Genomic DNA, 26,899 nt, shown 5'->3' with positions numbered 1-26,899 from the left:
CGTCTGAAAAAAAAAAAAAAAGAATTATGTTTAGGCCGATTATGGTGGCTTGCACCTGTAATCCTAGCTACTCAAAAGACTGAGATGGGAGGACAGCCTGAGGCCAGGAGTTCTAGACTAGCCTGCGGGGTCATGGAGGGGACAAGGAGGAGAAGGAGGAGGAGGAGGAGGAAATTTTTTTTGGAAAAATTGAAAAAGGGTACGTCTTTAAGAGGCAGGGTGCTGAACTGACTATGGTAGTTAGTAGATAATATTGGAAATGTGATACAAAGTATTATTACTTGTATTTTATTTTGGTTTGACTTTTTAGAAAAATAGTTCTGTTTATAAATGACTAGAAATAGGAGAGCAAAGCAATTAGGAGAAGAAAGCAACTCTTTAGTGATTGGAAGAATGTCACCTGCATGTTGTGAAACACACATTGCGTATTTGAAATTGAATTTTCATTAGGTTAACTCTTACTTGGTGGCAGTGAAATAGAAGGCTTTTTCTGAATTAAGGGGGAAAAAAGGTCTGGGTTATATATAGAAAAAGTACTCAGAAAGATGGTAAAATTATTGAATAAACAAGGCTTTTTCTGTAATACATTCTAAGCAAGGACTTTTGATGCTCAAGTGGCTTTGAAGTCCAGTTTGTCAGATGACACCTTTTAAGCTAAGTGTATAGTTATATATTTATGCTATGACTTTTTGTGCCTGAAGGATATGTGAAAGAAAAAATATGTGTATGTGTGCATTCTCTTTTGCAAAAATGATGCATAGTAAGCGGTATTAGATTTAGAATTTGGGCCAGGCGTGGTGGCTCATGCCTGTAATCCCAACACTTTGAGAAGCTGAGACATGTGGATCACCTGAGCCCATGAGTTTGAGACCAGCCTATAGTGAGACTTTCTCTCAACAAAAAAACAGTTTTTATAAAAGTAGGTGGGTGTGGTGGTGCACACCTGTATTCTTAGCTACTTGGGAGGCTGAGGAAGAAGAATTGTTTGAGTTTGGGAAGTTGAGGCTGCAGTGAGCTGAGATCACACCTCTGCATTCCAGCCTGGGCAATGTGGCAAGACCATGTCTCAAAAAAAAAAAAAAAAAAAAATTTAGAGTTTTACTCTTTAGAGTTTTTTGATGATTGTGATATTGCATTTCTTTAATTAGTACTTGATTTTTAGTGAAAGATTGTTTAGCAAAGTAGGTGGGTAAACCTTAGTCAGTAGCCCAGTGTAGGTGGTGATAGCTGTATAAATTTCAGGAATAGTAGAGAGAAGAGAATAAGAACCTATAACCTATAAAGTGACTCACATTTGTAGAATGATGTGGAGCTTACATGAAACTACAGCTTTGCTGCTGATTTTGAGAGGCAAGACTTTATAGAGTCTCCCAAAGAAGTAAAGAGGATTGAAAAGGGAACTGTCAGCTGATTGGCTCGTTTCAGTTTCCTCTAATGTGTCTGATTTGTGAACTGGATATGATTTTGACGTTTTGAATAGAGGACCGGGATGACACTTGTCTCTTGTGTTAAAATTCAAATGTAACATTGGCAAAATAACCACAGAAGAACCTTCTGAAATGAAGAAAGAGAGAAATAAATTACAACCTGACTCCACTGCAGATAATCAACAATATTACATTTCCTGATATGGTGCAGCCATTTTATTTGGATTATCCTAGGTGAAAAATTTGTATGTTTTCTTGGTATGCCTGTTGCACATCACAGGTAATTGAGTGGAGGCCTGAGTGACACTAGAAGATAGCACTGAGTGATAGAAGGAAGAATAAAGAAGTAAGCACAGCATCTTTAAGAATGACACCCTTTCTTTGCTTCATGGCTTTTTTCAGCTTTTTTGACTCTCCCAATCTGCAAACTTGACCTCTGGAGCAACAGCTCATTCTTGGAGCTGAGACTGAATGTCATTGTTTTCAATGATGAATTGTATTATTGTTTTTAGTTTGATAGAAGGTTACCTTTGGAGAGTACTTTATAAAATTTACAGACTCCTTTGTCTACAAGGGTAAGTTTTATTTTGAAAATGACTTAAGGCACACCAAGAGTTTCCCACATCTATAATAAAAACAACCCATCTTGTAAAAAAAAAAAAATTAGATGCCAAGGACCTGAGGATGAGAATCTTACTGTATTAATCTTTGTGTTTTCTTCCATTTCAAGCACAGTGCGTTATACTCAATGTATGTTTGTTGAAAGAAAGAACTTATTTAATCCTTTTCTTTTGGTCCTATATATTTAAGGTCCTATTCACTGGAAGGAATTTTTCCCTATTGCTGATGGCGATCAGCAATCTCCGATTGAGATTAAAACCCAAGAAGTGAAATATGACTCTTCCCTCCGACCACTTAGTATCAAGTATGACCCAAGCTCAGCTAAAATCATCAGCAACAGCGGCCATTCCTTCAATGTTGACTTTGATGACACAGAGGACAAATCAGGTTGGCTTTTCTTTTTGTGTGTGTGTGGTGGTGGGTGAAGCATTTGAATAATTAGACTACACTCTTTTTTTTTTTTGAGACGGAGTCTTGCTCTGATGCCAGGCTGAAGTGTAATGGCACGATCTCGGCTCATTGCAACCTCCTCCTCTTCCTCCTGAATTCAAACGATTCTCCTGCCTCAGCCTCCCAAGTAGCTGGGATTACAGGTGCGTACCACTATACCCAGCTATTTTTTTTGTATTTTTAGTAGAGTCAGGGTTTCACCATGTTGGCCAGGATGGTCTTGATCTTCTGACCTTGTGATCCACCTGCCTTGACCTCCCAAAGTCTTGGGATTACCTTCGTGAGCCACCGCGCCCAGCCTAGAATACACTCTCTAATCTTTCATGTTTTGTTTTTGCTAGACCTGGAATTTGTCAAATCGAAGCACATTTTTTCTTAGTGTGAATTGAGATATCTTGTTATATATTTGAACCTTCAGATAATCTTACCTTAAAATAATAAAGAGTATTTAGAAAAGGATATGTTGCATGATAATTTAAAATTGACCTTAACTTGTTATAACTTAGAATTTACCATTATAAAAATATTGAAGTTTAATAGCTTTTATAAATATTTCATGATTTGTTTCTGCAAAATATTAGCCATAATTATCTTAGCATTATTTGCAAACCTATAATGCCATTTAGTACATGCTTTAATAGAAAAAGTTTAGTTCTTAAAAAAACTTATTCCCTTATTTTAATTGCCAAAGTAATATCCACTCATAGTAAATAAAACAATATGGAAACATATGACAAATATTAATGTCTCTTTCTTCCCACAGTCTCTGCTGAAGTAACTACTTCTTCCATAATATTTCAGTGCTTAGTTATGTATACATACATGTGTATCATCCTTGCTTTGCATTTTCTTATTAAAAATACATTTGGAATAATGCTATATAACTCTGAAATTTTTTTCCCATTTACAAATATTTTATAGACATCTTTCCAGATTAAAATATATCTTGTTTAAAAAGCTAAACTGCAGCCAGGTGTGGTGGCTCACACGTATAATCCCAGCACTTTGGGAGACTGAGGTGGGAGGATTGCTTATGTCCAGGAGTTTAAGACCAGCTTGGGCAACATAGTGAGACCTCATCTCTACAAAAAATAAAATATTAATCAGGCACGATGGGGTGTGCCTGTAGTCCCAGCTACTCTGGAGGCTGAGGCAGGAGGATTGCATGAGTTCAGGAGGTCAAGGCTGCAGTGAGCCATGATAGTGCCACTGTACTCAGCGGGGGTGACAGAGCAAGATCCATTCTCAAAAAATAAAGATAAAATAAAAATAAAATAATTTTAAAAGTTGAATTGTATTATCTATGCTCGTATCGTTATTTATGTACCTTTCTCCTAATAATGAACACTGAAGGGAGGGAAAGTAGAAGTTTAATTTTAAAAATATATAAATATTGGAAACTTTCTGTACATTCCCTATTAATACTTTTTTCTAGGACATGTAATCATTTCATTTAATGATTAGTTCTTGGGATAGTGTCTTTCACACCGTGAATAAATAATGGACTCACAGATTATTTGTTAATTTATTAAGTGATGAAAAAAACATTTTCTTGAAATGAATGTTTAATCCCTCTTCAGACGATCTACTGCCCAGGCAGAGTTTCTGCCCAAGGTATCAAGTTTAAATGTAAGATGAGATAAAATATTAGAGAGAATCATATTTGGAAACACTTTTTAGGGTCTCTGACAGATTGTTTTTATTTTTAGTCTAAGATCAGGATGGAGCTGTATTAGCTATATTAATGAAAAAATATAGTTAATTTTTAAAAATCTTTAATTGAAAGAAAGTTTTTACTTACTAATTGAGCCCTGATTTAGATTAGTAGTAATATCTTATATTTATGTAAAGCTTTATGGTTAGCAAAAATTATAAGCCCACACACATTTTTTCCTCATATTTGTCAAATTCATAAAAGTGGTAAGTTTTTTTTTTTATTTATTTATCTATTTTTTTGAGACAAGGTCTTGCTCTGTTGCCTAGGCTGGAGTGCAGTGGTGCGATCATGGCTCACTGCAGCCTTGACCTCCTGGGCTCAAGCAATCCTCCTGCCTCAGCCTCCTGGGTAGCTGGTACCACAGGCATGTGCTCTCATGCCCAGCTAAGTTTTGTATTTTTTGTGGAGACAAGGTTTTGCCATATTGCCCAGGCTGATCTTGAACTTCTGGGCTCAAGGGATCCACCCACCTCGGTCTCCTAAAGTGCTGGGAGCCACCATGCTGGCCTAAGTAGTACATTTTCATCAGAGCATTGTAAAAAATGCATAAAGACAAATAAATACATGGTATTTTCAACTTTTTGGAAGAAATGCAAGTAAGGAGGGACCTGGCCTTTTGTATACATATTCAACTATGTTTCTTTCAACCCCTCAGTTTTGTGAATCTATATTAATAAAAATGGTTAAGCCAAGCATGCTGGCACACACTGGTACACCATGCTGCTGGGGAAGGAGGATGATTAGTTAGGCCCAAGAGTTCGAGGGCAGCTGGGTAACATAGGAAGACCCCATCTCTTGTGGTTAATGTAATAGATTTATTGTAAAAGTGTCCAAGTCTTCTAAATACAAAGTTTATACCACCCATAATTGTAGTTTGTTACTGTTTACAATATCTCAAACATTTAAAAAGTGAAACTGTCTCAGAAAATAAAAAGACAAATAAATAAAAAAATAAGGCCAGGTGTGGTGGCTCACATCTGTAATCCCAGCACTTTGGGAAGCCGAGGTGGGCAGATCACCTGAGGTCAAGAGTTCAAGATCAGCCTGGCCAATATGGTGAAACCTCATCTCTACTAAAATACAAAAATTAGCCAGGCGTGGTGACACACATCTGAAATTCCAGCTACTCAGGAGGCTGAGGCAGGAAAATGGCTTGAACCTGGGAGGCACAGGTTGCAGTGAGCCAAGATCGTGCCACTGCACTCCAGCCTGGGCAACAGAGCAGACTCCATCTAAAAAAAAAAAAAAAAAAAAAAGTAAAGCTACTCATTCTAGAATGAGAAAAGATTACATTTTACTTCATCTAAAACTTTAAGTATTTTCTTTATAAATGTAGACATTCATAAGGCAAAAAATTTCTACTCTAATTTGCTGTATGAGAACCCAGGTTTCTCTCTCTTCTGTTTTTCTCTTCCTTTCGTTTTCTGTCTACTTCGGGTTAATCAGTGAAATCAATTTATGTTTCCAGATTTGATACTTTGTCATCAGTAGTGTGTGTTCTTTCATTTAAATGAAGATCCTTTTCCTATCTAGTTCACAATAAAATTACCAGGATTAATTGAAAATATCCATAAAGTACTTTGTAGTCCTCTGAGACAGTAACTATGTAAATATGGGTCATGATTCTTATTCTGTTTTTCTCAAGATAAACCTACCGCCCACCAAAGAGATTGTTTCATGGCAATTTGGGAGATTAAGTCAATTAAAAAGAAGAAACCACCGTAGTTAAACGAAATAAGTTTTTGCTGTTTTTTTTTTTTAATTTTTATTTTTGCTAAACTATAAAAAACACAAAGATACCTTCTGTAGCAAACCACATTAATTTGAATAAAACAGTTTCCATTTTGTAAAGAAGCCATTTTTTACCAGGATTAACCCTGAATCCCACCTCAGGCATGTCAATAAACCACAGGCATGAAATCTTCCTCATAGTCCTTGGAGGGCTTGTTTGGCTGGACACATCCATGCTCCATAGTTAAACCTTTAGAGAACTACTCAGAAATCCTTTCAAAAGGGAGCAAAAGGGAGCGGGTGGATGTGAAATTTTTCCCTCCCTCCCTTTCTTCCTTCCTTTTTTCCTTCCTTCTTCCTCTCTCCCTCCCGCCCTCCCTCTCTCTCTCTTTCTCTCTTTCTTTTCTTTCTTTTCTTGACTTGCTTTGTTCCCAGGCTGGAATGCAGCGGCCTAGCCATAACTCAGTGAAGTCCCGAACTCCTAGGCTCAAGTGCTTCTCCCCACTCAGTCGGACACTACCATGCCTGGCTCATGAAAATTTTTTTTTTTTTTTTTTTAAGACAAGGTCTCACTGTGTCACCCAGGCTGGAGTGCAGTGGTGCAATCTCAGCTCACTACAACCTCTGCCTCCTGGGTTCAAGTGATTCTCCCACCTCAGCCTCCTGAGTGGCTGGGATTACAGGTGCACGTCACCACGCCCAGCTAATTTTTTGTATTTTTAGTAGAGACAGGGTTTCGCCATGTTGGTCAATCTGGTCTCGAACTCCTGGCATTTATAGTAGAGACAGGGTTTTGCCATGTTGGTCAATCTGGTCTCGAACTCCTGGCATTTATAGTAGAGACAGGGTTTCGCCATGTTGGTCAAGCTGGTCTTGAACTCCTGGCCTCAAGTAATCCACCCGCCTTAGCTTCCCAAAGTGCTGGGATTATAGGCATGAGTCACTGTGCCATGCCTGGCTCATGAAATTCTTTAGGAAGACTTCCGGTTGGCTGTAATATACAGGGAAATGGTAGTCTGATGAAGAAAGACAAGGCTGTTCTCACCTGAGCTCCTGGTCTTTCTGGACTCAAACAGTATCTTGCTTCTTTGGGAAGCTCACCTGAGGCCCTATCACCCTTGTTGTGGCTCCCAGGGCATCCTGGAATTTTCCTGACACAGAACTCTCCACATTATGTTTTCACTGCTAGTTGGCTTCTCTGTCTTTCCATTTAGCTAAAGCTCTCTATGAACAACAACTATGTCTTATTTACCTACCTAGGATGGTGCCTGGCACATGGTAGGCACTCAATACATGTGTGTTTAAGTCGCAAAAAAAAAAACCTTTTGTATGACGGAAACACATGGAAAATACCATGACACAGCATTAGGGTGCCTTAGCATACATAGATTAACTCTCAATAAAATTGCAAACCACCAGAAATCAATTAATATTTACCATTTAACACTTAAATACTTAAACATTATTCATTGCTGGAACCTTTATTTTTAAAAAATATGTGGTATTAATTTTTGTATTTTATAAATGAAATAGTTCTTGGATTATAGTAAGCATTCAATAACAATTAGTAACTACTACTACTAACAGTAATGGTGTGTGTTCTTTTTGTGGATAAAATATGTGTGCTGAAATTTTAAAAAGATGTCAAAAATAAAGTTGTCTTCTGATTAAGAAAGTCCTGCTAGGAAGAGCAGTAACTTGATGAATTCAGTGATTGTTCTTTAATTTTCATCTCTGGAAAATGCCAATTTTTCAGTTATGCTTCCATTATCTGGTTCTAGGTAACTGCCTGAAGTCAAACAAATTATTCACAAGATCTTACACTATATGCTCTTAAAAACAAAAACAAACAACAAAAAGAAAAAGATTTAGTAGGTGGACATACCATAGGTGTATAATCCTCCCAGGAGCCAAGATAGCTAGGAAATGAATTGGTAATCTATGACGATGTGATAATTATATAAAGCTCTATTATGATTATTTGTTTCCTTCAATAGACTAAGTTTCTTAAGGATAAGAACAAACTTGTTTATCATTGCATAATTAGTATTGAATAGTTGCTAGCCCATTGTAAGCTCTTAATAATTGTTGAATGAGAGAGTAGCTTGGTGTATTTATGCTCTGAGTAAAGTAAGTCAGATTTAACTAAGGTTCCTCTGGCTCCCTAAATAATACAAGGTCCTACTGAGTGGGAACATCTATGTTCTTTGGTTTCTCTCTCTCTCTCTCTCTCTCTCTGTCTTTCTCTCGGCATAATCCTGGCAGATTTGTGCTCTTGCTTCTTGTTTCTCTAGATTCCAAGCAAATTGCAGATGTGCTGTTCATGTAGCTTTACTTCAGAGAACAAGTTTACCATAAAGTGATTATTCTCAGGTTTACTAGTCCTAAGAACTTAGATTTTAGTGATTCCTAGGTAACTTCAGTAGCATCCCTACAAACTAAAGTTTGTGGAGGAGTGCCTTAACAGGTGAGGTCTCATATTTTATCTTGGTAATGTTAATTGATTCAAGTACTTTCTAGGCACTGGAGATACAGGGGACCAAAACAGTTTCTGCCTCAAAGGAATTTGCATCCTAATTGGCAGAGAGTAAATGCACGAGCAAACAGATCCTGTTGCCAGCTTGTTTGTCATTCAAGACAGCTGACTATAGTGTAGTTTAGGAAAATGGCTAGGGTTAGCAAATTACCAACAATTTTTAAAAAGTCAAATTTAAGGCTGGTATGGTGGCTCACACCTGTAATCCCAGCAATTTGTGAGGCTGAGGCAGGAGGATCACTTGAACCCAGGAGTTTGAGACCAGCCTGGGCAATATGGTGAAACCCCATCACTACAAAAAAATACAACTAGCTGGGCATAGCTGTGTGCGCCTATAGTCTCAGCCACTAGGGAGGCTGATGTGGGAGAATTGATTGAGGCTGCGAGTTTGAGCCTCACTGTACTCCAGCCTGGGCAACAAGAGAGACCTTGTCTCAAAAAACAAAACAAAACAAAAAAACAACCCAAAACACTGCAACCTCTGCTTCCTGGGTTTAAGCGAGCACTTTTGGCTAATTTTTGTATCTTTTTTTTTCAAAAACACTGCAACCTCTGCTTCCTGGGTTTAAGTGAGCACTTTTGGCTAATTTTTGTATCTTTTTTTTTCTTTTTGTAGATACAGGGTTTCACCATGTTGGCCAGGCTGGTCTCAAACTCCTGACCTCAAGTGATCCACCTGCCTCAGCCTTCCAAAGTGCTGGGGTTACAGGTGTGAACCACCACACCCAGCCAAAAAAATAAAAATGTATATATATAAAATAGCTCTCTATATAGATGTTAAATATCAACTATATAACATATATTTTTATTAAATATATACATATTAAATTTATATAAATATATATTTAAATAATAAGATGGGGTCTTGCTATGTTGCCCAGGCTGGTCTTGAACTCCTGGGCTCAAGCAATCCTCCCTCCTTGGCTTCCCAAATTACTGGGATTATAGGTGTGAGCCATCATGCCAGGACTGTTCATGGAAATTTAATAATGCTTATGGTATATTTAGCATCCAACGCTTCCTGATTCTCTCATATGCTTTAAACATGCCCAAGAAAGATTAATTAGGATGAGACAATTTAGGACTATGTTTTCTATTAAGAAATTTTTCTATATACTTAAGATATGATTTATTGTCATAGTTTTAGAGATCATATTTGCTGAGGAAAAGTACTCAAATGTACTTTGTCAAAGTGACAAAGATATGACAGGTTTTTGAAAAATTATTTTTGTCCTGTATTTCACATTTCCCCAAGAATACAGAATTTAAGGACAAAAGGTGTGCCTGCTTTGCCTGTTTTTACAGTAAAAAACTGTGTTGATTGTGTTGACTGTGTGTCAGGTAGTAATAAGTGCTTTGTTTTCAATTTTTCTTCTGTTTTAATAACAGCATTAGGAGGAGGTGCCATTACTATCTTGTTTTTACACGTGGAAGATAAAGCTTAGAAGTTAGGGTTTGTGGCCAGGTGTGGCAGCTCATGCCTGTAATTCTAGCACTTTGGGAGGATCGCTTGAGGCCAGGAGTTTGAGACCAGCCTGGATAGCATAGTGAGACCCCGTCTCTACAAAAAAAAAAAAAAAAAAAAAAAAAAAAAAAATTAGCTGAGTGTAGTGGTGCACGCCTGTACTTCTAGCTACTCGGGAGGCTGAAGTGGGAGGATGACTTGAGCCCAGAATTTAGAGGTTGCAGTGAGCCATGATTGCATCAGCTTGGGCAACAGAGTGAGACCTTGTCTCAAGAAAAAAAAGAGAAAAAAGAAGCTAGAGTTTGTTCAAGATCACATAATTAGGAAAGGACAGCATGAGTGTGGGCCTTCTAACTGCTGCACGCTGCGCCCTGACCACAATGCTGCACTGCTCTACCAAGCTCAAACTGGACCTCTCTGCATGTCACAGCCTCATTCAGACAGGCTGACTTATCCTCAGGTAAACACCACCATTCCCTTACCTTTCAGAAGCCCTAATTTCTATAGCTTTCTAACCAGATGATTTCTCAGGTGTTCCATAAAAATCTGTATTGTGGACGCTTTAAGTTTTTAGAAATGTTCTATTTTCACTCTACACGTATTTAAAAGTGGTATTCTTGTCAGCAAAACAAATGACATATTTGTAAAAAATTCCTTGGAGGACATGGACGTACAGAATAATGCAGGGAGAGGTTGTGGTTTGAGCAGCTTATGTAAATTTTTTTTCTTGCTAACAATATAAAACATGTTGGTGTTTAGTTCTGCGTGGTGGTCCTCTCGCTGGAAGCTACAGGTTACGGCAGTTTCACCTTCACTGGGGGTCTGCTGATGACCACGGCTCTGAGCACATAGTAGATGGAGTGAGCTATGCTGCAGAGGTAAGCCCTCAGACATATCTTTGTGATTCACGGTTCTCCTACATGGTGGGATTTAAAGGGTACAGAGACAACTTTACTGATTCCAAACAGATCCTGAGCCAATTAGGTATCTTAGTGTCTGAAATGGCTTTATTCATTCAATATGAGAGTTTATCAATATGAGAGCTTCAAATGTTGCCCTCCTAAGCCTTAAACCAACCCTGAGAGCTTAGGGTTATATGTTCCCATTTTAGAAATGAGTAAACTGGTTGCGATTTATCCAGCTAGAAAGCATTGAAACAGGTTTAAATCTAGATCTGTCTGATACCAAATTACAAATTGTTTCTATCTATTGAAAGGCCAGTGAGTAGAGAGAGAAACATTTGTCTTATGTCCAAATGTGGTCATATTTCATCCAGATACAAATATCCACTAATATGTAAAGACCACATTAAATAGGTAATATTTAAATAGGTAAAGGGCAAAGTTTCACTGAGAAAAAAAAAAAAGACAAACTCTTCTGAACTCTACTTTGTCTCTATATTTACAGGTATAAAATAAAAATCTGTTAATTATTCAGCTTATTGGTAAATCATAACACAATAAAGCATTTATTGAGTTGTTTCTACTCCTTTTTCCTTATAATTATATTCACTAATAATACTCTGTGCAGAATCTGGATTAAAAAAATACTCTACTTTTTTTAATCCTCTGGTTAAAGAACAAAGCATAATAAGCTTCAGATTTAATATGATTAAATATTACTAACACCCAAATTTACCATGAGATGAAAATGAATTATATGACTCAATCAGTACTATTCCTGTGAAAATAATTTGGTTTCTGAGTCACCTAGGCAAGACAGAGCTAAGTTATCAGGCAAGTGCAGTTTTTCTTCATGTTCTCATGGTTACTGAGCTGTAGAGTTTAGATACCCCGTATAGCCCTGCTGTTCAGAGAAATCCGACAATCGAACTTTTTTCCAGTTTCACTCTTCCATTGACATGTACCTCTGCCCTTTTAAGTTTATCATCCAAAACGTTTGCTTTGCCACTAAATCACTTGTGTTTGAGGCCAAGTAGCTTTAGGGTATGGAACCTGCTCTGTCCTCAGGGTAGAGAAATAAAAGGTACATACAAAGTTTTTTATGATGATGGACAAACTATGTCAAGAAGGTAGAAAGTGGGACTCCTGAATTTGTATGGTGTCTCAATTTGGATCATTTACCAAATAGTTTTCATGTTTTCTTTCTAAAGTTTTATGTTCTGAATATAACATGTTGTACTAAATGTCCAAAGCACCCTCGGGACTAATTACTGGTTGCTTTGGATCACTGGTCTCTCATTTTCCTTAGCAACTCAGGGAAATTGGTCAAAATGCTTTGTGTAGTTACACCTTGTACTTTAATAAACTTGAAAGTACTACATACTCAGAGAGGCTTAGGTTTTCTGCCAGCTGGCAAGTAGTTTCCTGAAAAGGGTCCTCCTGACACGTGTCAAAGGCTCAGAGTCCTTACCTGCAGATCAAGGGCCATTTCTGTAGATAAAGACTTTTTGTTGTTGTTGTTCTGCAATAAATCATTATTACTTATTTATTTATTTAAAGCAAACCAGTGAAAGAAAGGACCAAAACCTTTGATTCATTTATATATTTATAAATGGAAAAAATTTGTAATGCAAATTTCACTTATTCAAAAACTTAGGTACAACTTACAACATTACAGATAATTCTTTTCCCTTCTTTTGTTTCACATGGAGACCTTGGAGACTCAATTCATGTTAAGACACCTAAGTATGAGTCCTCCAGGTAAATATTATACAAATCGGAAGCATCTAGGAATTTTTAAGTATATTTTAAGACATACATTTTTATGCATGCTTTAAACAAACAGTATTTTTTTTTTTTTTGAGACAGAGTTTTGCTCTTGTTGCCCAGGCTAGAGTACAATGGTGCGATCTCGGCTCACTGCAACCTCCGCCTCCTGGGTTCAAGTGCTTCTCCTGCCTCAGCCTCCTGAGTAGCTGGGATTACAGGCATGCACCACCGTGCCTAATTTTGTATTTTTAGTAGAGACAGGGTTTCTCCATGTTGGTCAGGCTGGTCTCGAACTCCCGACCTCAGGCGATCTGTCTGCCTCAGACTCTCAAAGTGCTGGGATTACAGGCGTGAACCACCGCGCCCAGCCAGTATTTTATTTTATTTTTTTTAATGAGAGACTCTAACAAAAAAGCTATGACCAGCACCAGCATTTAAAGATAAAGCTTTGTGAATAAAACTTGGAATAGATTTTCTTTCTTCTTTCTTTCTTTTTCTTTGAGATCTGTTGCCCAGGCTAGAATGCCACGGTACAAACATAGCTCACTGTAGCTTTGACCTCCTGGGTTCAAGGGATCCTCCCACCTTAGCCTCCGGAGCAACTGGGACCACAGGTGGGCACCACCACATCTGGCTAATTATTTTTTATTTTTTGTAGAGACAGAGTCTGGACATCTTGCTAGGCTGGTCTGAAACTCCCGGGCTCAAGCAATCTTCCCTCCTTGGCCTCCCAAAGTGCTGGGATTACAGGCCTGAGCCACTGCACCCACCCTTGGAATTGTATACTGTTCTTTAATATGCATTCAAGGCTATTTCTTATTTCATTGGCTTATATATTCATTCATTCTTTCACTCAGTAAGAATTCTTTGAGAATCAAACCCGCTCCTAATCTTTACACAGCTTACTGGTGCTTACCCTGAAGGGAGTGCAGCCTCACACATATTTGAGGTCAGAAAATGCTGCCCTATGGGATGGGCATCTGTTTTAAGTTAAACCAGGTGGATGGATGGATGAAGGGGAGGGAACCAGGTCAACTGGGGAGATAGCAGTAGTTTTGCATAAAATCATGTGTGAGGATGTGGGTTGGGAAGGAGGCTTGCACATTTGAAAAACAGTATGTCCTTCAACAGTGTAGTTAGAGCATGGAGAATGACGGGGAGAGTTGTCAGAGGCAAAGTTGGAGAGGCTGGGAAGGGCCCGATCTAACTGAGGTAAGTCCTGGTAAGGATTATGAAGGTGATTCTGAGCGCAATGGGAATCCACTGAATGGCTTTGAATTGGGAAGTGGTGATATTTGCATTTCAAAAATAATTCACAACTATTGTTTGAGAATAGATTGGATGGAAGCAGGAGTGGCTAAGGGGAGCTTTGGAGGAAACTTTTGGGGAAAGTTCCAGGCAATAAATGAGAGTGCAAGTGGAGGCTGGCTGGCTGGCAGTGGCAGCTTTAGTGGGATCTGTCGATTGGTGGGTTTGAGAGTGAGGAAGGGCAGGATCCATGTTTCTGGACTGAGATAGGAAATGCAGAGAGAGAAAGTCTGGGTCAAACCTCAGGGTTGGTGGAGTGGGAGAGGTAGACAATAAACAAATAAATGGTGCATGGTAAGTTCTTTGATGGGAACAATACCATGTGATCTGGTAGAGTGGCTGAGGGCTTAGGAAAAGCCTCGTTGAGGTGATACATGAATTGAGACTGAATGATAAGAAGAAAGCACTGTGAGAAAAATCTAGAGAGAGCTTTCCAGGAAGTGGGAGCAGCAAGCACAAGTGCTCTAAGGCAGGAGTGTGGCTGGCATGTTCAACAGGAGAAAGTCATTGGCCTATAGGATTGGAATTAATGAGAAAGGAACAGTTATGGGCTCTGTCCCAGAGAGGCAGGCAGGGACCATGCCACATCGGGTGCCGTTGGGCATGGTAAGCAGTCTGAAGTTTATCTGTAATGCAGTGGGAAGAAGACAATGGAAGGTTTTGATCAGGGGAATGACATGTTCTGCTTTATATTTTATAAAATATAACTAGCTGCTGGGTGGAGAGGAGGCTGTTGTCAGGCAAATGTTGAAGTAGGGAGAAGAACTAGGTCATGGAAGTCATTCAAGTGAGCAGTGACAGTAAATTGGACTATGGGGGTGGTGGAGACGAAGAGAGCTGGACAAATCTATGATGTCTGGGAGATAAAGTCAGTAGGGTTTGCTGATGAAAAGGATGTCATGATTGAAGGAAGGAAAAAGAGGAGTTTAGAAACACTCTTAAGGTTTTGGTGTAAGCATATCGGAGGCTAGTGGTGCCATTTACTAAAATGTGCAAGTCTGGGAAGGAGCAGGATGCAGAGAGGAATTCACTCTCTGTTTTAGACACGTTGTTTGAGATGCTTGTTAGGCATTCTAGGCTCATGTTCAAGTAGGCTGTTGGATAAAAACTTCGAGTTTAAGAAGAGGTCAAGGCTGGAGATGGGGGCATTTGGGAGTCCTTGCATTTGGTTTCACGTTCAAAAGAACCCTTTTGTGCTCAGCTCCGTGATTCCAAGGAGTTGATTAGTTTTTCCAGCCACTTTTGTACTAAGTTCATAACCATCATCAAGTTATGTTCCCTTGTAAGTAAAAAGAAGAAGTGAAAGAAAGAAAAAAGACATTTAAAGTTGCAACATATACAAATTTAATTTTAGGCCTAATATGATGGTTTGTGATATTACAGAGAGATTAAAGTGATCTAAATCAAGAAACATTTTATCCCAAAAGTTAGGCATCTGCAAAACTAGGCTAATTGTCCATTCTGTGTTTGGAACTTTATCTAATGAAAGTTTAGGCAAAATATATAGCAAGCATTTTAAATATGTAACTAATAATAAAACTGATTTCAACATTCATCATGGATTTTTGGCATAGTATTTGGCAGTATATTTTGCATACCACTAATATGTGTTTGAAACTGCTAAATTTTAATATTATTATCTAGAAATTAGTTGCCAGTAGGGGAGAATCTAATTTTCATTTTTGTAGTGGCTACAATTTCTTGTCATTCAGCTCAAATCACTGCTGTTGTCAATGTTAGTCAGGAAATGTGAGTTTGCTGGGTTTTTTTTTATGTTTTAATTCAAATATAAATGTTAATAGAAGTGGTATCAGTTTCTCTGTGAAGTTATTGCTGCCAGTTAAGTAAGGTGTGTAGGAGAGAAAGAAAAAGATTTTCTTGGCCTAGTTTCCCATCATAGTTTAAATAGTTGTATTTTTAGCTAGCAGAAGGATGGTTATATGTAGGATATATATATATGTCCATTCATCTCTCTTTAGTTACACATTCATATTTTAATCAGTTCTGGTTGTGACCCTAAAGAAGTCATTTTATATCTTCCTCTCTTTGGTCTCATCTCTTACTAAGAGAACTGGTGCATTGGCACGGAGCCACTTGAAACAATTTTAACATCCTTATCAGCCCTTCCCTGACAGTGAATGTCATCTGTCTCATGTGAGCCAAATGAATTCTGTTTCATCACCCAGTGTTTTCAGGTTTCTTTCCTCCCCCAACTATCTCACACCAACTTGCAACATGGCACTATAGGAATCCACTTTTATATTACTTGCCTGATATCGCAGTCTTCCTTGATTATTTGTGGATGGTACACTGTTTTATAGTTTTACAGTTGACTGTTTATGATTGTTATCTATTCAGAAATTATCTCCTATAAATTGCCTGTAAGACATAGAGTTATATTTAAAGGATGGGATAAAGATGTATTTGAAAATGCTAAATCCTCTCTGTAACAGTCAGCTAGAAAGATGATTTGGGCATGAAGACTCACAAAAGTATTTTCTTCCTGATAAACAAAAGGGATTCATTAGAAGGAGATCTTGTCTGAAGTCAGTCCCTCATATCAGGTCCTTGGACACCATGGCTTGATCACCACTTATGATCGTAGCTAAATCTTTTGGGCATGTCGCATTGCCCTTTGGCTTCTGTCTCAGTTTGTCCTTTTGGGGAAGACTCCCCAAAAGTGGTTTTCTCCTTTATCGTTATTCTGAAATCTTTCACACTTGTGGGTGTGTTTGAGATACTGTATTGCTTGCAATGGTAAAACATTTAGGATACCTTTAGGTGTTGCATGAGGCTGCTTGCATATGAGTAGAGTTGTGAGGTGGGTGAAGTCTGTTTTCCAGAGTTCCAGGCCCTCCACCTCCTTCCCTTCCCCCTTGTCTATTTATCCCCCTCCTTAGTAGCACCAGCTACCCTCCCATTTTCTACCTCTTTTTCCCCCATTGAAACTTGCTTTCAGCAAAGTATCTAAACATATTCATAGAACGTGGTAAGTGTATCAAAATGATAAGCATTTTTATGTGTGAGATGACAAATATGTTCATCAGTTTGACTTAATCATTCCACATTTATACATATATTAAAACATTACATTGTGCCCCATAAATGTATACACTTATGATTTGCCAATTAAAAATGCTCTTAATAATAAAAAAGTGTGAATGCTATTTAACATGATTACTCATAAGGAGACTTTGTGTTTTCAAGCCATAAAAAGTCTTAAAATGACAGGTAGTAAACATTTAACTAGGCAGTTTTAGAAGCAACCTCACTGTCCTTGGTAGCGGGATTGTCCTGAAAAACCTACTGTGTAGGAGGTTGACTTCTCCACCTACCTGTGAGCTCGGGCCCCTTCCATGGACTTTACTGCCAGCCGGGATCTGATCTGAGGCTGCTGCATTGTAGTCTCATCTGTGGAAGACACGGAGGAGCCACCAGTTACTTGGGAGCAATGACTGGAGTTTGTTAGGGCTGGAGGGGCTGTGAAGGATGTTCAAAGCTTTTTTTTTTTTTTTTTTTCCTGAGATGAAGTCTTGCTCTGTCGCTCAGGCTGGAGTGCAGTGGCGCAATCTCAGCTCACTGCAACCTCCACCGCCTGGGTTCAAGCAATTCTCCTGCCTCAGCCTCCTGAGTAGCTGGGACTATAGTCATGCACTACCATATCCAGCTAGGATGCTCGAGGCATTCTATATAGTCTTTAATATAGTGCACCACAGGCTAGTTAAGTGACTGTGATCCTTCACTGCATGAACTTTCACTTTTGGACAAAAATAAATAAGAGGATTCTGTCCAAGATTCTTGTGGTAAATACATTATACATAAGTGTACAGCACCAGAAAATTTGTAAATGTTTTATTTGCATTTATGTTTTTCAGGATGTCTAACAAAACATTCCTACTATGTTGTGTATCTCCCTTTCAGCTCCATGTTGTTCATTGGAATTCAGACAAATACCCCAGCTTTGTTGAGGCAGCTCATGAACCAGATGGACTGGCTGTCTTGGGAGTGTTTTTACAGGTGAGAATCTACTATTTCATGTTAAATGATCAGCCTTGTTGAAGAAAGAGCTTCAGTCACCAAGTAGACATTTAACCGTCTTGTTTAATAGTAAACTCAATTTAGGTGTAGCATTTTCCTTTTGCAATGAATATTTAAAAATTATATATTCATTTAGGAGCATTGTCTTATAAGTCTTCTTATTGTCCATTGATCATTTTTATGTGAATAACAACAGCAGCATCAACATCAAGAACAGCAGCAGAAATAACAACTGAGATACTGGAAGAAAACATTTATTCTGGGCTCTTCCTAATTGTATACTATTTAGGACAGAATAAAGTTCAAGCTCCTGATTTTTCAAACACTGGTCTCACCATAATGACATATTGTCCCAATGTGCTCACTGGTTTTTAAAAAAAAAATTTATTGTATTTCCTTTAATCTAATATTCACATTTGGTTAGACAATTATTGTCATCATACCTGGGAACAGGTTGGGCTTCTCACCTTCCTCCGCCTCCACATTCTTGTAGGTGTGCCCCTTTGTCACACCCCATACTCTCCATATGTTGTAACTCATGAACAGGGAATACCATGGATGGCAACAGTTCCTTGCCTCTGGACACCAAGTAGGGGTGGTTGTGGCAGGATCCAGGTGCTTTAAAACCTTCAGGTAGATTCAGAACACCCGTAATAATGAAAAGAGGATCCTTTATGAATCTATAATTTATGATGAGTTTGCTTATGATGATATATTCTCTTGATTTGCAACCTCAAATCATTTTAGGCTGCAAATGTGAGATGTTTGCATCTAGCATTTTGATGCCACCATTGTCCGTTTGAATTGAGGGGCTGACTGTCACATCTAGCTAGGTAGTGCAGGTTATTTGTTAGACTGTCTTACACAAAGTTTCTCTCAAGTTAACCTACATCTTAAACACTGATAAAACTTAACAAATATTAAGCTGTTACTATTAGTTTTGGGTCTAAGCTGCAAGTTCAGTACAGGAACCCTGTAATATTATCTTGTTCAGATCCTTCTGTCATGATAAGACTGGCAGGTAAAAGAGAAGCTTTGTTATAGAATAATCACTGTATGTTCTGTGCTGGCTGAGGTTTTTTAAAAATAATTTTAAAATGGTGGCTGAAATTGAGTGATTCCGACCTGATCTGCTACAGTAACCATTTCTTTTGAAATTTTATGTTTTTAGATTGGTGAACCTAATTCCCAACTGCAAAAGATTACTGACATTTTGGATTCCATTAAAGAAAAGGTAAAATGAATTACTATTTGTTAATAATTAACGTATTTTTTGTTCTCTCACACATTTTCTTATCTTCCTTTAAAGACTTAGACATATGCTGCCTGCTTTGAAGTTTGCAGCATACTTGATGAAAAAAAAGCAGAAGTAACCTGTTATCACTTATCTTTTGAATGTAAAGGTCTTAAATTACTTAAAATCAACATGAATACATATACTTATGCATAACTAGTCTCTGGTATTATATTACAGAGTAAGCCTTTAATTGTAACACATTTAAAGGACCACTTATATTAAAACAAACCTTATGCTTCTTAAATAAATCTATATGATATGTTACTTTATCTAAAATTTTTAAGATGAAGATAGATGCTTTTTAAAAGATACTAAAAGAAGATATTAGATAACTCTGGATGCAGATATTCTATATTTACATAATTATAATGGATGTGCATGGATGTATGTTTTTTGAGGTCTATGTAAAGCTATCCCATTATAATTTGTGGGAATTCTTTTTGTTCCCCCAGGGTAAACAAACTCGATTCACAAATTTTGACCCATTATCTCTGCTTCCACCGTCCTGGGACTACTGGACATATCCTGGTTCTCTTACAGTTCCACCTCTTCTTGAGAGTGTCATATGGATTGTTTTAAAGCAACCGATAAACGTCAGCTCTCAACAGGTACATAATCTCTTCCAGGTTGATACTGATTCCCTTAGAGGAAAGTGGGCTTTTTTTTTTTTTTTTTTTTTTCAACCCTGCCCTTAATTTCTGCTGTGTTTTGAAGTCTGTGTTTTCTCTTTATTCATCAGATGGGTGATTGGGCTAGATGAGATCTGTGCCCTTTTCATATTTGACCTTCTGTGATTAGACGATTTATTTGCCACTTCTTAGAAATGTACATAGCGACACTGATGAAAGTGAAGCATCATTTTGAGCACTATAATCATTTGCTTTTGTTTTGTTGCTGTTTTATATGGGGATATAAACAGGCTGAGATACAAACAAAAAAATCAGAGACAGGCTACTTATAGAAGGTGACATTTTTCTTTCTGACCTGAGTCTCCACTCCTGCTTCTACAAATTTCCAAGTGAAACTTGAGGACAGTGATTCGTGCAGTGCCTTAAGAAATGTGTGCCTGCTAAGTGTAAGATATTGTTGTTTTGTACACTTAAAAACTAGTTAAGTGGGTAGGCTGGGCACAGTGGATCCTGCATGTAATCTCAGCACTTTGGGAGGCTGAGATGGGTGGATCGCTTGAGCCCTGGAGTTTGAGACCAGCCTGGGCAACATGGTAAAACCCCGTCTCTACAAAAAATACAAAAATTAGCCAGGTGTGGTGGTGCGTGCCTGTAGTCCCAGCTACTCGAGGGGTTGAGGTGGGAGGATTGCTTGAACCTAAGAGGCAGATGCTGCAGTGAATCAGGATCATGCTGCTGCATTCCAGAGCAAGACTTTTGTCTCAAAAAATTTTCTTTTGTTAAGAGGGTAGATCTCATTTAAGTGTTAGAGAAAAGAGAGAGAAAGGGGAGGGGAGTGAGAGGGAGAGGAAGAATTGTTGATCTTTTGGCATTTGTGACAAAAACTTTTGTTGGGCTGTCTGAGGGGCTTAATGCTTAAAGCATTTGTAGAGAGGCTGTGGGGAGGCTCTTTTTGTGTAGACATCTAGTCACTCATTCTTCTGTTAAATGCTTATGGAGCTTCCCCTGTAGGCCAAGAGTCTGCCAGACTCAGGATATCCAGTTTGTCAACCAGGCTGGTGTGGAGTGGATGCAACCATACCTCACCCCAACCTTGAACTCCTGGGCTCAAGCTGTTCATCTTCCTGCCTCAGCCTCCCATGTAGCTGGAACTACAGTGGCACGCCACCATGACTGGCTTATTACTTTGAAAAAGTTTGTGTAGACAGGATCTTGCGTTATTTCCCTGGCTGGTCTTGAAGTGATCCACTTCTGGCCTCAAATGATCCTTTTGCTTCGGCCTCCCGAAGTGCTAGGATTACAGGCATGAGGCACTGCGCCCAGTCAGGATATCCAGTCTTTAATGTTCAAAAACTGTGCCTGGAGCGCTGAACCAGGGGGCTGGCCAATCTGATGGGTGGATGCTGTGTGTTCCTGGATGCTGTGCTTCTTCGTTGGTTTTGTTTTTGTTGTTCTTTTTGAATTAGGTGCAATATCTTATCATGAACATAGTCTAGTAATTTTTTTTTTTTTTTTTTTGGAAACAGAGTCTCACTCTGTTGCCCAGGCTGGAGTGCAGTGGCGCGATCTTGGCTCACTGCAAGCTCCGCCTCCCGGGTTCACGACATTCTCCTGCCTCAGCCTCCCGAGTAGCTGGGACTACAGGCGCCCACCACCGCGCCCGGCTAATTCTTTGTATTTTAAGTAGAGACGGGGTTTCATCATGTTAGCCAGGATGGTCTCGATCTCCTGACCTCATGATCTGCCCACCTCAGCCTCCCAAAGTGCTGGGATTACAGGCGTGATAGTCTAGTAATTTTTGCAGCTAATAAAGTACACATGTACTGGGCTTGCCCACCTGCCTACCTCTTTATTTTTCCTCCTAATGATACCAGAGCTGGCCCACCTTTACCGAGATCATTTCAGGCAGCATTTCCCCTTGGAGCATTGAACACATCCTTCTTTCTGTTGGGTGTTTCTCCTTGTTGACCTTGTTTTTAGGATTAAAGGCAAATAATAACCTAGTGTGTAGACTTTTTAAAACATTTTACAAAGGTCTGTGTAGAAATCCAGAGCTTGACCTACATGAAAACTCCTGTGAATTTTTCTATCATTGTATCATGAGAAAAATGACCTGTTACTGATTCAGAGTCCTTAATAAGGGAATTCATTTTTCTCCCTGTCACATGCTAAATGGTTTACTTTTATATTTCTTTATTAAATTTGAACTGAATGATATTAAGAATGAATAAACTGTAACATCAAGGTGGTTAATAAGGGAATCATATTTTCCATCATATTTCAAGGAGACTGTTATTTCTTAAAGCCACTTGGAAAATAACTTTTTGTTTAGTTTTATTTTTTGCTTTCAATCCACCAGTGATCTGGAGGAGAATATATCAAAATATATAGTTTAGTTCCTTAAAAATAATAAAGTTAACCTTATTAAAAATATCTACCTGCAAGTTTAGGAATTATGACTGCCTAGCTGTGGATTCACTACTTTGTCTTATTTGAGGCTCAATGGATTACTATTATTAATGTGGTTTTTCTGCAGAACAGCATATAAAATAATAGCTGTGTTTTAGAGCTCTGAAGTGATTGTTAATTCACTTTGGAGCATCCACTTAAATCTCCTCTAGTAGGAACACTTTCACATATTTTAGTTTCTAACCAAATTGAGAAAGTTATTTGAGTAACAATTCAATTTATTAAAATCTGATATTGTGGTGGTTTTAAAAGTTAAAGAATAAAGCAAAAGAAAAAAAATTCAGTCCCAGTCTAACCATGAAAAAATATCAGGCAAAATCCAGTCAGGGGACATTCTATAAAATAGTCAGTATTCTCAAGGTCATTAAAACTGCCAAGGTCATCAAAAACAAGGTAAGTCTGAGACACTGTCACAATCAAGAAATGCCCAAGGAGATATGAATACTAAGTGTAGTGTTGTCCGGATTTTTTCCTAGGGTTTTCTCCACAGTTTCCTGTCAAGTTACAGTTTGACCTAAGGGGCAAATCAGATGTTTTTCATTTTCTTTTTCTTGATTTAAGTCCATTTTTCTCTCTCAGAGTCACTCATTGAGGACTAAATTCTTAACTGCCATGCCAGTGAGCAGATAAATGTACTATTTTCTGATCCTTTTGAAGACAAATCTGTCATTTTATCTGGAGGGCCAACTTCTCTTGCCAAGTCTCTTTGGGTTATCTTAAATCATCAACATTGGGTTACTTAGCTGAAATTCAATATGCAAAATACTTGGCTTTGTTTCTACTCTCCTTTTAAAGAAAAATAACTATTTTTTATTATGATATTATTTGCATGCAGTGAAACTCATGAATTTTAAGTGTGTGGTTGCTGATTTTGGTAACTGTATATAGACATGCTACAACTACTGCAGTCAAGATGTAGTTCTCAACCACCACTGTGGCTCACACCTCTAATCCTAGCATTTTGGGAGGCCAAGGCGGGTGAATCTCCTAAGGTCTGGAGTTCGAGACCAGCCTGGTCAACATGGTAAAACCCTGTCTCTACTAAAAATACAAAAATTAGCCACGTGTGGTGGTGTACGCCTATAATCCCAGCTACTCAGGAGGCTGAGGCAGGAGAATCGCTTGAACCCGGGAGGCAAGGTTGCAGTGAGCCCAGACTGCACCGCTGCACTCCAGCCTGGGTGACAGAGCAAGACTCCATCTCAAAATAAATAAATAAAAGATAGAGATCGCAGCCAAAAATTTTCTGGTGCTCTCTTGCAGTCTTTCACCTTCTTCACTATAGTCCTAGGCAACAACTGATGTGCTGTCGCTAGAATTTTACTTTTTCTAGAATTTTATTTAAATGAGTCATACAATAGATTTTTGTGTTTGAATTCTTTTACTGGTATAATCTTTTTAAGATTCATCCATTTTATTTTATTTTATTTTTTTCTTAGAGACAGAGTCTGGCCCTGCTGCCCAGGCTGGAGTGCAGTGGCGTGATATTGGCTCACTGCAACCTCCACCTCCCAGGTTCAAGTGATTCTGCTGTCTTAGCCTCCTGAGTAGCTGGAACTACAAGCACTCACCACCACGCCCAGCCAATTTTTGTATTTTTAGTAGAGATGGGGTTTCACAAAGTTGGCCAGGCTGGTCTTGAACTCCTGGCCTCAAGTGATCTACCCATCTTGGCCTCCCAAAGTGTTGGGATTATAGGTGTGACCCATGGTACCTGACCCATTTCATTAATTTTTATTACTGTGTAATATTCCATGGTATGGATATATTATATTTTAAAAATATATTTCACAGTTGATGGACATTTGGTTTGCTTTTAATTTTTGGCCGTTATGAATAATGGCAATCCATATATGGATATTAGGAATAATTTGCACACTTTTGTGTGCACACATTTTTATGTGTCTTGTGTCAATACCTAGGACTGGAATTACTAGGTCATGTTTGCTTAATTTTGTAAAGTACTATTATATTGTTTTCTTTTTCTTTTTTTTTTTTTTTTTCTGAAGGAGTCTCGCTTTGTTGCCCAGGCTGGAGTGCAGTGGTGTGATCTTGGTTCACTGCAACCACCACCTCCCGGGTTCAAGCAATTCTCCTGCCTCAGCCTCCTGAGTAGCTGTGATTACAGGCACTCACCACCACACCCAGCTAATTTTTGTATTTTTAGTAGAGACAGGGTTTCACCATGTTAGCCAGGCTGGTCTCGAACTCCTGACCTCAAGTGATTTGCCCGCCTCAGCCTCCCAAAGTGCTGGGATTACAGGCATGAGCCACTGTGCCCGGCTGAGTAAAGTACTACTATATTATTTTCTAAAGTGGCTGTGTCATATTAAATTCCCACCAGCAATGTATGAGATTTCTGGTTGCTTCATACCCCTGCAAGCATTTGGCATTGTCAATTTTTCTAACTTTAGGTATTCTAGTGGGTATGTGTGATTTTAATTTGCATTTATCTAATGACCACTGATTTTGAAAATTTTTTATATGCTTAATGGCTATGTATGTATTTCCTTTTGTTAAGTATCTGTTCAAATCATCTGTCCATTTTAACATTGAGTTGTTTGCAAGAGTCCTTTATATAGTCTGGATAACAGCTCTTTCTCAGGCTGGGCGCATGGCTCACCCCTGTAATCCCAGTGAAAGATTCTCCCGAGGGCCTGAAAGTTTAAAGGAATGAATAACTCCTACCTCCTCAGGCCCGGTCCCAAGGTGCAAGGGCATTTGCACCAGCAGCATGAGTCAGCAAGATAGCAGAAGCAGGAATAGAGCTGGCCGGAAGACACATACCCCCTGAAGACCGAGAGGGAGGCCATCTGGGTACTACGTAGCAGTTACTTCAGATTGGGACACTTCCTGTTTACAGAGGACTATAAAACCCCTGCCCCGTCCTCACTTGGGGCTGAAGCCATAGGCCTCAACCCGTCTGCATCCGGGGATGTAAGGCTCTTGTATCCATTCGAACCCCGAGAGCGGGCCAACAGACAACACGAGGCGCTGTGGAGCAACACGTTGTTTTAATGAGCGCCTGGGTGCAGACGGGCTGAGGCCTAAAATGGCGTCTGTCCCAAGTGAGGACAGGGCAGGCGGGGGTTTTATAGTCTCCTGTAAACAGGAAGTATCTCAGTCTGATGTAACTGCTATGTGGTACCCGGATGGCCTCTCTCTCGGTCTTCAGGGGATATGTGTCTTCCAGCCAGCTCTCTTTCTGCTTCTGCTATCTTGCTGACGCATGCTGCTAGCGTCAGTGGCCTTGTGCCTTGGGACTCAGCCTGAGGAGGGAGGAGTTGTTCACCCCCTGCCGAGCTTTCAGGTCCCCGGGAGAATCTTTCATTCCTGTCGGTTTGGTTATAGAAAAGGGAAAAGGGATGACTTTCTCAGTAACTACTTCAGGAGTGACATAGGGTGGCATGGGCACCTTGGAAAAAGAAAAACTTAATTTGGGGGTATTCTTGAGAGACAAGTTGGTATCCATCGTGTCGTTGTAGCAGGAGCATCGTCTGGATTGTCCTGGAGGCTAACTGTAGTTTCAACAAGAGTTTTAATGCTTTTATTATTAGTGGGATAACACAGGGAGAAACAGGAGGCTCCCAATGATGAAGATTGCTGTCCCTACCAGTGTTTTAAATCCTTCTAAATAAGAGAACCACCCTCCTAGAAGGTTTGTTGGGTCCCATCCCTTCCAGGTTTGGACTGATACATGGGCTTCTTTTCTGATGTTTGAAGCGATTTCTAGAACCACTTTTCCATGATTGTCTATGTTAAGACAGCAATTATAGATATTAAACTTACCATACATCCCACCCTCTTCTGCTAATAAGTAGTTTAGTGCTAGCCTGTTTTGATAAACTGCTGCGCGCATTTGGTTTTGTTGTGAGAGCATTTCTAGGGCTGAGGCGGTTTGGTTAGTGATTATCTCTAGAACAGCTTGTAGTCTAATTGTTCTATTTAGCATATATATGGGAGTGCAATAACCCCATGGACCATCCTCAGCCCAAGTGGCAGGGCCGTAATATTTGATGATCCGTCGTGGAGGCCACTTGTCCTCTTGTCATCTTTGGCTCCCTCCTACCTCCAAGGATCATTTTTCTCTGGTTAGGTTATCATACACAGGGACTCCGAGGGTGTTGCCCGCCTGCTTTGGAGGTAAAAAAGAATCCAGGTTTAATTGTGCCTAGGAAGCAAGTACCTTGCCAGTGATAAGGTAGCCATGAGTATGCCTGGGTTCCACATATCCAAAAGAATCCATCAGGGGCAATCTGTTGTAGGCTGGTGTTAATAGGATTGTCCCATAGTGCACTTAGGCTGGGGTATGCGGCATAAGGGTTAAGGGTGTTGGTACAGTACCAGGCCTTTTTTGGCAAGACATAATTGAGGTAGCTTAAGTTAGAAGGAGACCAAGCTCCGTGGGGTAATTTTGGCTACCACTCTGCTGTGGAGGCATTGACTGTTAGGGTTTGGTGACAGGGGCTTTCACCTATGGCATGATGGGTTTTATTCCACCTGCGGGATATGCACATCGTCCCTGTTACTAGACGTGTC

The 26,899-nt window shown here is 39.2% G+C and overlaps 2 protein-coding genes across 3 annotated transcripts in view; one reads left to right on the top strand and one right to left on the bottom strand.

Moving 5' to 3' along the window:
• Positions 1–26,899, bottom strand: part of RBIS (ribosomal biogenesis factor) — an 872,964-nt gene that overhangs the window by 32,743 nt on the left and 813,322 nt on the right. The gene's annotated exons all lie outside the window — the stretch shown is intronic.
• CA13 (carbonic anhydrase 13) overlaps positions 1–26,899 on the top strand; it is a 36,835-nt gene that overhangs the window by 2,823 nt on the left and 7,113 nt on the right. Inside the window, exons 2-6 of the mRNA XM_050801240.1 lie at positions 2,238–2,435; positions 10,707–10,825; positions 17,849–17,944; positions 19,137–19,199; positions 19,715–19,870. Coding sequence (XP_050657197.1) covers positions 2,238–2,435; positions 10,707–10,825; positions 17,849–17,944; positions 19,137–19,199; positions 19,715–19,870 — 632 coding nt within the window. The remainder of the gene's footprint in view (positions 1–2,237; positions 2,436–10,706; positions 10,826–17,848; positions 17,945–19,136; positions 19,200–19,714; positions 19,871–26,899) is intronic.

Source organism: Macaca thibetana, chromosome 8 (assembly GCF_024542745.1).
Source record: "Macaca thibetana thibetana isolate TM-01 chromosome 8, ASM2454274v1, whole genome shotgun sequence".
Classification (NCBI taxonomy): domain Eukaryota; kingdom Metazoa; phylum Chordata; class Mammalia; order Primates; family Cercopithecidae; genus Macaca; species Macaca thibetana.
The sequence above is the reverse complement of the archived record's forward strand: the minus strand, read 5'-3'. Positions and strand labels throughout refer to the sequence as shown.